Source organism: Egretta garzetta, unplaced genomic scaffold (genome assembly GCF_000687185.1).
Source record: "Egretta garzetta isolate BGI_Z169 unplaced genomic scaffold, ASM68718v1 scaffold577, whole genome shotgun sequence".
NCBI classification, from domain to species: domain Eukaryota; kingdom Metazoa; phylum Chordata; class Aves; order Pelecaniformes; family Ardeidae; genus Egretta; species Egretta garzetta.
In genome coordinates, this window is record NW_009260138.1 from 263,416 (window position 1) to 276,359 (window position 12,944).

At 38.8% G+C, this 12,944-nt stretch overlaps 1 protein-coding gene across 1 annotated transcript in view; it reads right to left on the bottom strand.

The window, feature by feature from the left end:
* Positions 1 to 1,759: 1,759 nt before the first annotated feature.
* LY75 (lymphocyte antigen 75) overlaps positions 1,760 to 12,944 on the bottom strand; it is a 49,739-nt gene continuing 38,554 nt past the window's right edge. The window contains exons 27-36 of the mRNA XM_035897093.1: positions 11,283 to 11,451; positions 9,947 to 10,108; positions 8,882 to 9,004; positions 8,249 to 8,443; positions 7,638 to 7,858; positions 5,895 to 6,069; positions 5,219 to 5,386; positions 3,813 to 3,935; positions 3,218 to 3,385; positions 1,760 to 2,211 (exon numbers count right to left, since the gene is read on the bottom strand). Of these exons, the coding sequence (XP_035752986.1) occupies positions 2,027 to 2,211; positions 3,218 to 3,385; positions 3,813 to 3,935; positions 5,219 to 5,386; positions 5,895 to 6,069; positions 7,638 to 7,858; positions 8,249 to 8,443; positions 8,882 to 9,004; positions 9,947 to 10,108; positions 11,283 to 11,451 (1,689 nt within the window). The 3' untranslated portion in view covers positions 1,760 to 2,026. The remainder of the gene's footprint in view (positions 2,212 to 3,217; positions 3,386 to 3,812; positions 3,936 to 5,218; positions 5,387 to 5,894; positions 6,070 to 7,637; positions 7,859 to 8,248; positions 8,444 to 8,881; positions 9,005 to 9,946; positions 10,109 to 11,282; positions 11,452 to 12,944) is intronic.

Consider the following 12,944-nt stretch of genomic DNA (forward strand, 5'->3'; position numbering starts at 1 on the left):
ATTGTGCCCAAAGTACCAAATAAACAACAAAAGTGCTTACTTCTTTGATCAGCGAACTAACGCAACGCTTCCTTTGCTGCGCCCCTTTGGGCTGCTGCTTTAACAGGTGCTAAAGTGGCGTCGACAAGGAGTCCTCTCTTTCTCAATACAAATGATAAACGCTTGCTTATCAAAATAGTGCAAACAGGAACAAAGAAAAGTGCTGTCAATGTAAGTAAACTGCAGGGGACAAAAAGCAGTTGAATGTCATGACCTCACACCGTTGCTTCAGAGAAATCAGTAGTACTTTTCTCAGCGTGTCAGACCAAGCGTATTCCTTTTTATCACATGATGCTGCTGTTACATGGGGAATGGATTTGGTCTTTTATGTATCCTTCATGAAAGCAAATGTGCCTGTTCTTGGTATGGTGCATTAAAAAAAGTCTAAGGACTTTTTCAAAGCATTAGTTGATCAAATCATTAGAGTAATTACTAGATACAATTCTGTCTTCCCTTTTTCCCTTTATAGCTTGCTTTGGAGTGCGTAGAAAAGGCCACAGTGATACATCACAGACAAAAATCAAGTTTAAGTTTTATGTAAAATACTCAAGTATTTTTAGCATTTATGTACGCAAGTTTCTTCACCATTCATTCTTTCTCACTCGTTCCTTAGATATAACTTTGTTTCTTGGACAGATTTCACCTATAACGTTAGGCGTTTGACCCTAGTATAAATAAGAGTAGTGGGGGAAGTAAATGTCAGGAGGCTCTCGTTACAGAGCAAGGAACGCCGTCACTGCACTGCTCCTGTCCTCAGGTGTCCCAGTGCAACAGATCATAAAACAGAGCGGGTCTTCCCTGTGTTTTGATCTACAGGAAGGTGACTCGGGTCTAATTTCAGAGCAGCGTGTAGAATGGGGTACGTCTTTCTCTACATACTACTCTAAATGCACGGTTTTTAACCTTATTTTAATGAATGCTTAGGTCCGGATACTGATTTTCAGCGTAAACTGACCTGGTGTTTATGCTTTCAAAACTTTGTGAAAGGGGCTGTGAAAAGAAACTGAACCGTTTACTTCAAGAACAGTTATGCCACAGGATGAAATGGAACATTCATCCCTTTGCTGTTACAGGGCTAAGGCTTTTATCGTATCTTGAGTTCTGCTCATGCTTGCAGTTAGCCCTTAAGGGGTATTTTTGTTAGCCCCACTACCACCTTCAGGGAATTAAGAGTAGTGATCTGCCAGCCTGCCACAGTCTCAGGCTTCAACTACTCTCTTTTTATTTAATTTACTCCTAGATGGCACAGCTTTAGTGCAGGGTATTCTCTGCAACTCTTCATTCAAAATAAATGTACATTCTAAGGAAGATTCTTCTCTCACCACTATAATATGATTCTTCTGTGTGTCTTTGGGGGCAGAAAAAAAAAAATCACAACATGATCTTCCTCTGCTATAACAAGAAAATTTATATTCTAATGAATACTTACTTGTCTGGTAACTCCCTTTTCCCCTGCTATATCAAAATTTGTAACTGCTTATTACAAAAGTTGCTACACAAAGAGAGTTTGTCTCCTATTTATCATCTCTGTGTTAGCTTCTACAGGGTAACCCAATGCTAGCAGCAAACCCCTTATAGCATATCAAAACGGTACATCATTTGGCATAGAGTTGTTGATGGATAATGGTACAAAGTTACAGAATTCACATAGCAATTTTAAGTGCATTCGTTAAGGTGATGTTGCATGAAGTACTGTTGGCATTAAGTATTCCATTAAAAACTCTTTCCAGTAAAGAGAAAAAATATTGTAAATTAAAAAATATCACAGAACTCTAGAAACCTTACACCATAAATGGCTGAGGCCAAACGTAAATAATTACCATGGACTTGAATAGAAATTGCACTTGTATAAAAGAACAAAATCTAGCCCCCATTAATAACCTTCTTATTACTTTTCCAAAAAGAAGTAATAAAACATCCAAGTAGTTCATTCCTTATGGCTTCACACAGTGAAGTTCATGCTAAATTGCCCAGAAAGAACAGTTTCTCAATAGCTATCTTTTGTGAACACATCATCAGTTTCATCATCGTTCATCCCTCTTTGATAGCGTACTGAAGAGAAGGCACTCCAGTGAAGACTCTTCTTTTTATAGAGATACAACACTAATCCAACAACCAAGACCAAGACAACTAGCAGCACAAATGCTACAGCCACCCCAGTATGATTAGAACCTGTAACAGAACAAAACACAAATAGTTACTCTTCAAGAGTTTTGGTAAGAGTATTTTGTCATGGGGCTGGTGCTTAGGTAGCTTTATACTAATACTGCACACGTTGAGTTGAAGTTAAAGCAAACTGCTTCACTGTATTAATAGTCTCCACTTCATCACGTGGGAAGTTAGGTTCCCATATAAATCAGCATCTATTAGCTTATTTTTGATTACTCTGTTGTTAATTTCCTAATCGTGTTTAGGTTGGAATGGACCCCAGAGGTCCAAAAAACCAATTAGTGAATGCTGCACTCGTTTCAAGGTTTGTATACTTCAGGAATATGAGTTCCTGGACTCTCTTGGAGTGGAAGGGAATTATGCTTCCCTTGGACTGAAAAGATCTTGTTGAGATCTTCATTAGCAGCATGAAGTTAAATCTGTTCCTGCATTTCCACTTCAGCAAAGACATGTGCAGAATCAGAAAGATTCCACTGCTGCTCAGGAACTTGCTTGCTTAATGCTCAGGCAGCTGCTTTCTTTCCTGGATGCAGAGGAGTATGAGGAAGTGACGCCAGGCCCAAGCCTTTTTCTGGAGCTGCGGGGTGCTGTTTTCAGAAGCCTCCTCAAGACTGAAAACACAATCTGCAGTACCTGCTTACTGGGCATCTCTTACAAGCAGAAGCCTTTCTGTTCCCACCTACACAGACTCGCCCATGAGAGACCCTGTGGTAAGTAGTGTTAGCAACTACACTAGGCTCTCTTTTAAGCAGAAATTTCAGTTCTGTCCCTTACCCTTTAAGTGGATAGTGGGAGCCAGAAGAGCTAAATTCCTAGAGAATTTGTCCCCAAAATGCAATTTTATGGCAAAACAGCAACAGAAGGCTCCTGCTTAGGCAGAGGTGCTTGATAGATTCTTTTGTGAATTGTGCTTTCATTATTTCAACACAGACTTTCCCCACCAACAAAAGAAAATCCTGAATATAGTCACTACGAAATTAAGTCTCCGCTAAAATCAATGCTTCCGTACCTAAAGGAGCTTTACAAACCACTCTGCTTTGACTATGACTGCAGTCAACTTTAGACCACATGCCAGTTGTGGACAGGATAACACTGCATTTTTCATTGACTTCTGCAGTTTTATTTTCCCAGTTGACGTAATTAACTGATGAGCCGTCAAGCCAGTTCAGGGACTGATCTGTTGGGAAAATAAACTGTTTAGTTTAGATCACCGAAACATGCTACACAATGTCATTCACAATCTATTGGTTTCTTTACATCTCTAAAAGAAACATGGTTGACAACCTATCCTGTATAATAAAAGCAATAAATATGAACACATCACTTTTAGCCATACCTCTTCTCCAGATTTTTAGCATTTGATGCATTTGCAGCTTAACCATTAGGCACCAATGACAGAGTTGGGGGAAATGAGTTTCAGTGACTCCTGATGATCTTAAGCGTGCAACAGGAAGAGACTTAAGCTAGAAAGAACTTTATAATGCTAAATGAGGGCAGAAGTACTGTACTATCAACCCTACAAAACTGTATTCTTATTTGAGGATTTATGCATTTTTATTTACCACACAAAACACTCATGCACATACGTGGTTGCTGCTTCTTACCCTTAGAGCTCTGAGCCAGGCCAAGCCACACATTCCTCGTGATGAGATCATTTTCCTTTATGTGTCTGCTCACAAATGCATTTTCTTCAGCATCCACTATAGTCAGAAGGGTTGCTGAAGGATCTAAGGGGAAGAGAAAACCAGTCGGAATTACAACTTCATAGATTTTTTTCATGGTGCTTGTGCATTGAGTTTTCTGTGGGAATAATTACTATGGGAAAAGATTTGCTGATCTGGGCTTGTAAAATTAGCTTGAAGTAACCTGCAGAATAAAGACATAACCCCCCAACTCCCTAAAATACAGCATAGTGTTACACAAGACAGCTTCAGATGACTGGTTATTCAAGCAGGTCATACAAAATAAAATGGGAATAAACTTAGTGCAGCTGTGGACTACATACATGCAAGATACCAGAAGATACGCCACAGTCAGAATTGCTAGTCTTGTCCAAGTAATAAGCCCTTTTCAAAAATACAGTTGAACAGAAACTCGGTGTTTTGCTGAGTCAAGTTAATTTCTAAATCAATGCCTCACTGTGCCCTAGGTTTTATACAGTGTTACAGCAATTAAGGAATAAGAGGGAGTAAAGGGTATACTGGAGTCAGGCTCCTAAGAGCATACCCATCCTTTATAAATAGATGTAAATATAAGCCAGAAGCTTAATTTAGAGTAAGATCACGTTCTCTTTCAAATGCCAGTCCAGGCAGGATTGATTATAAAATTGCATCCAGGCCTGGGAATACTTGCCCCTTTTCTTTTTCATCCTAGATAGCAAGTTCAACTTCTCATCATAAGATAATTCAATACAAGTAAGCTATGACAGTCACTAGCTTCTAAGCTAAGGAGGTGATTAAAAATTATGTACGTGAGACTACTTAACATCATCTTCCACAATCCAATTCCCCACACAGCTTATCAAAGAAGAGAGAAAATTCTTTAGTTTGACATAAAATTAAGTTTTTTAGTGATATTATGTGCCTTCATAATCTCTACAAAGTATGCGCTTCGAACCATTTGGTAGGTTAGCAAGCAGCTAATGAAAGGATATAATAAGAAAACACTGCTAACAGCACTAACTTTGTTACAAAGTTAATTGCACGCAAATAAAATGGTTTCCTCCAAACTGTAAGCCTTAAATTTCTGAGTCCTCTCTAGACAGCTATCTGCATTTTACTTGCAGATATCCATGATGTACCAAACAAACTGTCAGCACATTGCGGAGTTTTACCAAGAACCTTAATCATGTGTTCAAAAATAAAGCTTGCTGTTACTTCTCCTAAAATAAAGAAGCATAAAAACTAAAGTATAACCAGTGTAGGCTTTTTGGTTGTTGGGTTTTTTTTCTTCCCTTTTCGAATAACAGACTAATTACAAGTTGTAATGCGACAGAGAGTCTTAAACATACTCAGTTTCTGGCAGACTTTCTTTGCATCCTCTGCATTATATACTGAAAAATTGTAGAACGCCATGTCAAATGCGTAACAGTGATCCTTATACTGTATCCATTGTAGGGTACCACTAATTTGTGGGCATCCCGTGGCTCTGCTCACTTGCTGTGGCTGTAATTGTCTCTCTGAAAAGACAAAGAAATTGGCATTATTTCTGCTGCAGGAGTTTGCACTTGGTCTCTTTGTAGTAACAGGACAGTAAGTATTAACAAGGACCACTTCTCCTAACAACCACCATGATTCAATTAGTTTACATTCCATCTCTATGTGTCATAGATTAATTTATTTAAAAATGAGCACAGGGCAAAGTCCCAAAGACTTGGGAATCATTTTTTCTTGCCTTTCAGGGGGTTTTGAAGTTTGGTGTATGTGTTTGATATGGGTTTCATTTCAGAAAAGATACACACACTTTGATATTCATATCGCAGTTGATAAAAAAGTGACCAGGATTGTTTTAGATTTTCACCACTGGAACGGAGCAAATTGACCTCCCTTAAGTATTAAAAAGCGTTCTATTGTTCCTGATACACAACTCTTCTTAAAGAGGGAATCATGTATAGTAGTTTCTAGTTCTAAAAATGTAAAGATAGAATACACAGGACAACTACACAAAACATTAAAAATAACACTTACTGTTTGGAGGGCTATAGCAAATGGCACCTTCAGCAACATTTGTACATTTTGTACGGTTCCAAGATCCTTTAGTATGCAATAGAACACAGTTCTCCGTGGTATTTGAGTTTTCTAATTCCCAAGGATAGTAGTCAAAGTTGCTTCCATCTGACCATTCAAAATTAGCTTTACTTCCCTAATTAAAGAAAAAACCCACAACTTTTAAACCACTGCATATGGTTATGGCTTAAATCTTGCCAGTCATTAGTAAGTCATGTAGGAATATTTATCCTTTGTAGAGTGATAAAATGCAAGTGCTTTGTTTTCTAAATCTGTACTAAATAAATGTACAACACAGTTTGCATTTCCCAATCAATTCTCAACATAAAAATCCTGCTTACCTGTGTGAACTGAGAAACTGGGGCATGTTTGTAAGTTTAAACCTGAAATTAGCCTTGGTTTACTGTACAGGGAACACTTTACTTAATTTCATCCTGCTGTTTCATTTAAGCAGTCTGCCTTCCTTGCTACAAACCTTATTAGATGTGTTGCAAACTGCTAAACTGCCGAGATGGTCTCAATGAGTAAGGCTGGCCAGCTCTGGAACGGTTTGCTGTGCTAGCTCCTACTTCAGATACGCTGCTGAAAACCCATGACAATGAAGTGTCAGTTGTGAGAAGTGGAGGGACCCCTTCAGACCAAAGGATGGGTAAAGGTATGCATAGAAATCACTGAATCATAGAATACCAGATTGGAAGGGACCTCAAGGATCATCTGGTCCAACCTATCTAGGCAAGAGCCCAGCACCCTGTCCAGCTGAGTCTTAAAAGCGTCCAATGTGGTGGAATCAACAACTCCCCTGGGGAGATTATTCCAATGGTTGACTGTTCTTGTGAAAAATTTCCCTCTCATGTCCAATCGGAATCTCCCCAAGAGCCACTTGTGTCCACTCCCCCTTGTCCTCTCCATGTGACTCCTTGTAAAAAGGGAGTCTCCATCTTCTTTGTAGCTACCCCGTAAGTACTGGTACATGGTGATGAGATCTCCTCCAAGCCTCCTTTTCTCAAGGCTGAACAAACCCAGTTCTCTCAGCCTATCCTCATATGGCAGGCTTCCCAGTCCTTTGATCATCTTGGTGGCCCTTTTCTGGACCCCCTCCAGCCTGTGCACATCTTTTTTTTTGTATAGCGAGGACCAGAAACCACACACCTCTCTCCACAGAGGGGTATTCTTGCCAATTAACTACCCTGGCTAGGTCTGGGGAGCAGGGTTGGGGCCACAGGCTTTTGGCTCCAAGGTTAAGCAGACCAGAAAGAATATCTGCAGCTGTCTCTTACTATGCTCCTGGGAGAAGGGATGCGCAACTTGCTAGAGAGCCAGTCCTGCCCTGGACTAAACAGGCTCCATACAGCCTTGTCTGATTGTATTTGCTAATGGAATCTGATTCTACAGAGGGCCATAAATCTGGATCCTCTACAAGTAGTCTTGCAAATTGCACTTGCTTGTGCCACAAGGCATAATGTGGGACCTTTGTATTATCATTTCAAAACTTCAAGGATATGGAAAAACATCTCAGCGTGGCTACACACACTAAAATTTAATATACTTCAACATATATTACATGGGGTTGAAAAAGTAGGTAATTTACTAAATGGAATAGAAATTCCAAAAAACTGGAAAAAAAGCAGCAGAAAATATTTCATATCCTGCGCAGGAAGTTATTTACAAGCTCTGTTACGGAGGTTACCAGCAGTATATACTTACATCATGAACAGACAACCCAAGCCACAGAGGATAGCCATCTTGCTTGACAATATCTTCTAGAAATAACTGTTGTGATTCACTGTGTACACTTGCTAAATCACTCCTATTGTGTTTGCATTCCCTCAATGCCTCATACCACGTTAACTTTTTCTGAAGGATCCTGTATGTTCTGTTTCCATGTGGAATAGACTCAGGCAATGGAGACTTGTGCTGTTGGGGTCCTGTTTCAAAGAGTAAGATGACAACAAGTTCAGTGCACTTCATTCATGGCACTAGGAACATACAGAAAGCATTAAAATCCATCTGTATCAATGTAATTCAAGCATTAAGATGTTCAGTGCAAGCCACCTACATCAAGTGAGTTATCTTTTGCTACTTGGAACACTGTGAGCAGTTGATGGAGGGTTACACCAAACACATTCCTCCCGATCAGGATATTACAGCAGTGATGCACAGACTGACCATATAACCCCAGAAGCCCGTGACAGCTGTGCTATGTATTTCACTGCAAAATCAAAGCTTTATATAGCAGGTACTGCAGAACCAGGACTTAAAATTATGACCCTCATCCAACACTCCAATACTAGACATAAATCTTCTCTACTACTTACCTCTTTCGATTTTACAGGCGAGAATACTATACACGTTATAGTGATGAGCATGCCAACTTTGAGAATAATTATAAATATCCCAAAAACCATCAAGATTTACACCAGCAAAAAAGCTGTTCTTCTTTATGTTAGGTCTTCCCAGCCTCCAGTTATTGTAAGTCAGATGAGTTTCATCATACCACTTGAGAACTTTATCTGTGGAAAACATTGCCTATTTACTAAAACATTGGCATTACTTGTACAAATACCATTTAACTTTGAATATATTAATGACGAACAGATATCCACTTTGGAAAAAATGCAGCAATGCTCTAAGTTACTTGTAAATCATTTCCATATACAATGCTAAATATGTTAGCATTACTCATCCAGGCCCTTAAGTCCTGCTTTCCAGGGAAATCAAATCTAGACTAAACAGAACATACGGGATCTAATTATCGCTCAAACAGAAAGCATGTCCAGTTATTTTCTTCTGGAAGATAAATACAAATATAAAGCATTATTATACCTTTGCATTTGGATTGGCTTTAGTTGTATACTGAAACATGCAAGAAACATGCACTTAAAATGCTTCAAACTTTGTCTCCAATCCAGTTAAGAGAAGAAAAAAAAGAAACAACCCTTAAATCTTACCATTGTCATCATAAACCACACCCAGCCAGACCCACATAGCCAGACCGCTGAATGAACGAAGCTGCTCAGTAACAAAGTTATTCTCTTCTTCATCTCGAACACTCAGAACAAACGCTTCTGGGTCTGTTGAAAATTTTTTTCAATTACTCTCTTACAAATTCACCTTTCAGTTATAAAACAAATATTTTTTTGCTATTATTGTTAATAATTATCACAGATAGGTCAAGAATGTAAAGGCTACATCTTTATAACATAATCACTAAATGAACAGTGCAAAAACAATTTTCAAAGGTATTATCAACAGTGCTTCCCCTGTTTTTGTGGATAAAGGAAAGACAACAGCTCCAGAGATATTTGTGGGTTCTACTGTCACTTCAAGTTGTATGCAGTAAAAATTCTCTGCATAGAACATAAAAATATCAGCAGTCTTTCCTGATTTTCTTGAACTGCCTAGTAGAGAAACAATATTAAGAAAAAGACTGAACTGAAATCAATCAGTAAAAAATAAAAACAGTTGGAAAGATGCATGTCTGAAGTGCCATGAGCAATGGTTTAATACAAGGGGGAAGCTGTTCCTAAGCTTACGCTTTGTTCAGGGTGGACAGGAAAAGCCCAGATGCTTGTCTGAATTGGGCTATTCTCAGTCTGTTTACTTTGTTCACCTGAGTGTTCCACACAGCAAAGGGGAAAAAACCCTCCATGAAGTAAATGTGACTGTACAGCCAGAATGTTGCCAAGGGGATAACAATTGCCCAACCTATTTAAAATTTGCATATTTTAAAGAGATAAACCTCCCAACCTTCCAGTTTTTCAGAGAGCTCAAAATTCAACAGTTCCCAGCCATCTCCCTCTCAAAGTCTCCTACCCGTGTTCTTGCACTTTTTACCAGAGTAGCGCAAGGGCAAACAGCATCAGGCAGCACAACACTAATGAACGTTTCCAAATGATACAGCCTTTATCAACGCTCACTTTGCTGTCGTTGCAAGACAGTGACTCAGATCTAAAACTCATCTCCCTCAAGCTGGTATCAGCCCATAAATACCTGTAATATGACAAAGTACTTACTCATTTTCTTGCATAAATGATGAGCTTCTTGAGATTTCAGTTCTCTCCATCTATTTTTTGTTATCATGAAAGTGTAACAATTGTTTCTAAATGATATCCAGGGTGTATTTTTAATCTTATGTGGGCACTTCACTTGTGTAACTTGTTCCTTTTCAGTCTTCTCTAAGGAAGGGAAAGAAGACATTCAGGACCAACGCTTAACCTGACACACCACAAACCACTTCCAGGTACCATTTAAAAAACAGGCAAGACAAATGTGTAACACATTGTTGCTTTCAGTTTCTGCATAGAGGTGATTTTTTTTTAAGTAGCAAAAGTATTATTGAAGTAAGTATTATTGAAGAATACAGATGCTTACAACTTCTTGTAATCGTTGCGTTATAGAGGCTTAAGAATAAAATCCCTACATAAAAGTGCTAAGCGTGGACCAATAACTAAAAGCTCTTACTGCCTCTTGTATGAAGGCAGATCACCAAAACAAGTAAGCTACTTCATAGTTGGCAACACATCTCAGTTCTATGGCTTCATCTAATACTTGAGAAGTGAGAAGGACTATTCCTGTGGTTGCTCAGACTGCAAGCACAAAATAGTTAAGGATGCCGCAATGCCAAGTATACACTTCACTGTGACTCAGTATGTACAACAGCTTAACTGTGTCCCCTCATAGGAAAAAAAAAAAATAAACCAAATTATAATGGTCTCATAGGGAAGAAATCTGTTATGATCGCTCAGAAAGATCTTTCTTATTTTTCAGAAAGGGGCCATGCTACATATGTATCCTCCCCAAAAAGACGTCCTGCTATATTCCTACCTGTCTTGCTATAACTGGTATATATTTAGAAAAGTTTTGTGAACTGCAGGTGACTTGTAAATTTACACCTTTCAATTCAGTGTCTACCTGCTACCTTTTTTCTCCATGTAGTCATGTACCTCCACCCTGTATAGATTTCCATGTCTGAAGGGATTTCAGGAGGTCCTAATATTAAGATGTAGATAGTACAGAGGTTGCTGAATCTTCTTCCACGTGCAAGTGAGAGATTAGTACGCAACAATCTTACAGAAACAGTGCAAAGGTAGAATCAGTGGCAATATGCAGGGTACAGTCTGGCCCAAAGCACCCACGCCAAATTAATTTGTAAGGAACATGTGGATTAATACTAGCAGGTGCATGCCACCCTATTTGAAGTTTGTTTCTTTTTTTCCTGGCATGCAAATCAGTCTGAGGAAATACAAGTTTAAAGAAGTTGTAAATTTGTATTTACAATATGCAATTATCAAATATCCTTCATAATAAAATAAAATCCATCTTTTATAAGCACTACACTGGGATACATACTTCCTGCTGCATAGCAAATAGCACCTCGATTTTCAGAGGAACAGTCTGAAGTTTTCCAGAAGCCATCGGTATCCAAAAACACGCATTCTTCGCTTGTTTCTTCATCATCTTCAGACCAGCGACTAAAACTAACATGCTTCCCATCCAGCCAGCCATAATGTTTTCCACCCTAGCATTGTGTAAGAAAAGGGATGAGCTTACATAGTAACAAAATATCAGGCGCAGAAAATGACACGATAATACATTTACATGGGCAAGGCATTTACAACGTTGCTGGTGGGAACTGCAAGTGTTCCACTGCCCTCACAATCTGACCTGCTGCTCACAATATAACAAGCTTCGTTATTTTAAGTTTTGCGTTGCAAAAATATGAATTAGCTGAAGTGGATGCCAAATTATCACATGTTGGTGTTTAACTACTGTGCTTATGGAAGGCCTGGCCAGTGAGATGTCCAAATTACATCATTTGCACCTGCAAATCAATGGTGGATATAATTAGCTGGTCTTGGAAAACCAATAATATCTGAGAATAAGGCCCAGTCTCAGTTACTCCACACTGAGTTGAAAGTAATCTATTAAATACTTAACTGATTTAATAAATCAGAAGCGTTCCTGCCCTGGAGGATGCAGGAGGATTAAGAAAAAAAAACACCTCAGACATCAAGTATGCCATCCTTTAAGAATCTTACATTTAAAAGTTTTCTTTGGGAAATCCCCCTGCTGCTTTGTAATTTAATTTATCTTGTATCTTTCTTTTGTGTCTATGATTCCAGCACTGGAGTAATGAGTTCTGTTGACCAGTTCCATTATAATTTCCTTTCATGTGACTTTTTAATTGTGCTCAAATAACAAAGTGTTGCAATAGTGGAAAGCTAGTGCATGCCTGAGTTGTTGGCAGCAAAAGGAATTACTTGAAATTCACTTACAGATAAAGATTCAAAAGAGAAGGGAAGATAGGTTTTTCTGGTTTCCCCATCTTCACTTAGATTAAATGCCCGTTACCTTTTAAAAATATTCTCCATAAAGTATATACTTGAATTTCTATTTTTTCCCCCTACTTTGCCTGTAATATTCAGTAGCCCATTACTGACAAAGGAAGATCGTAACACCATAGATGCTGAGTGAGCACCACCAGCCTTTATAGGTAAAGCACTTCTCAAATAAACTTTAACCGTTTTCTTGCAATTACCTCAAGACTCATGCGCTTCACAAAAGAGACAAACCCTGCAAGCAAGCCCAAGCCATTTCATTAACAGCTGAGAAAGCTCTCAGTCCACAGCAAAGATCTTCAAGAGGCCCCCTGGCTAATAGAGGCAAAGCAGTAACTGCTGCACTGACTTTTCCAAAGACAACAAAGAAGAAAAAGAAAAACCCACCAGCCTGTTTCAGGGATGTATCCCTCTAACTCAAAACAGAGGCACAAAACCATGAAGTAACAACAGAGTCTAAGTTAAGCTTTAGAAATGTATCTCCAGAAGTGTTCAATGACTCATTTTGGATTTTATTTTGCCACATCTAGTTTCTCCCTTTTGAAGGAGATTTTGGGTTGTCTTTCTAGAGTGGTACTGTAAACAGTGGCGATGATACTAAATGGCAACACTAATTACTCACTCGTTAACAAAACACACAAAGATAATTCAGCAATCGATGTTGCTGTTACCC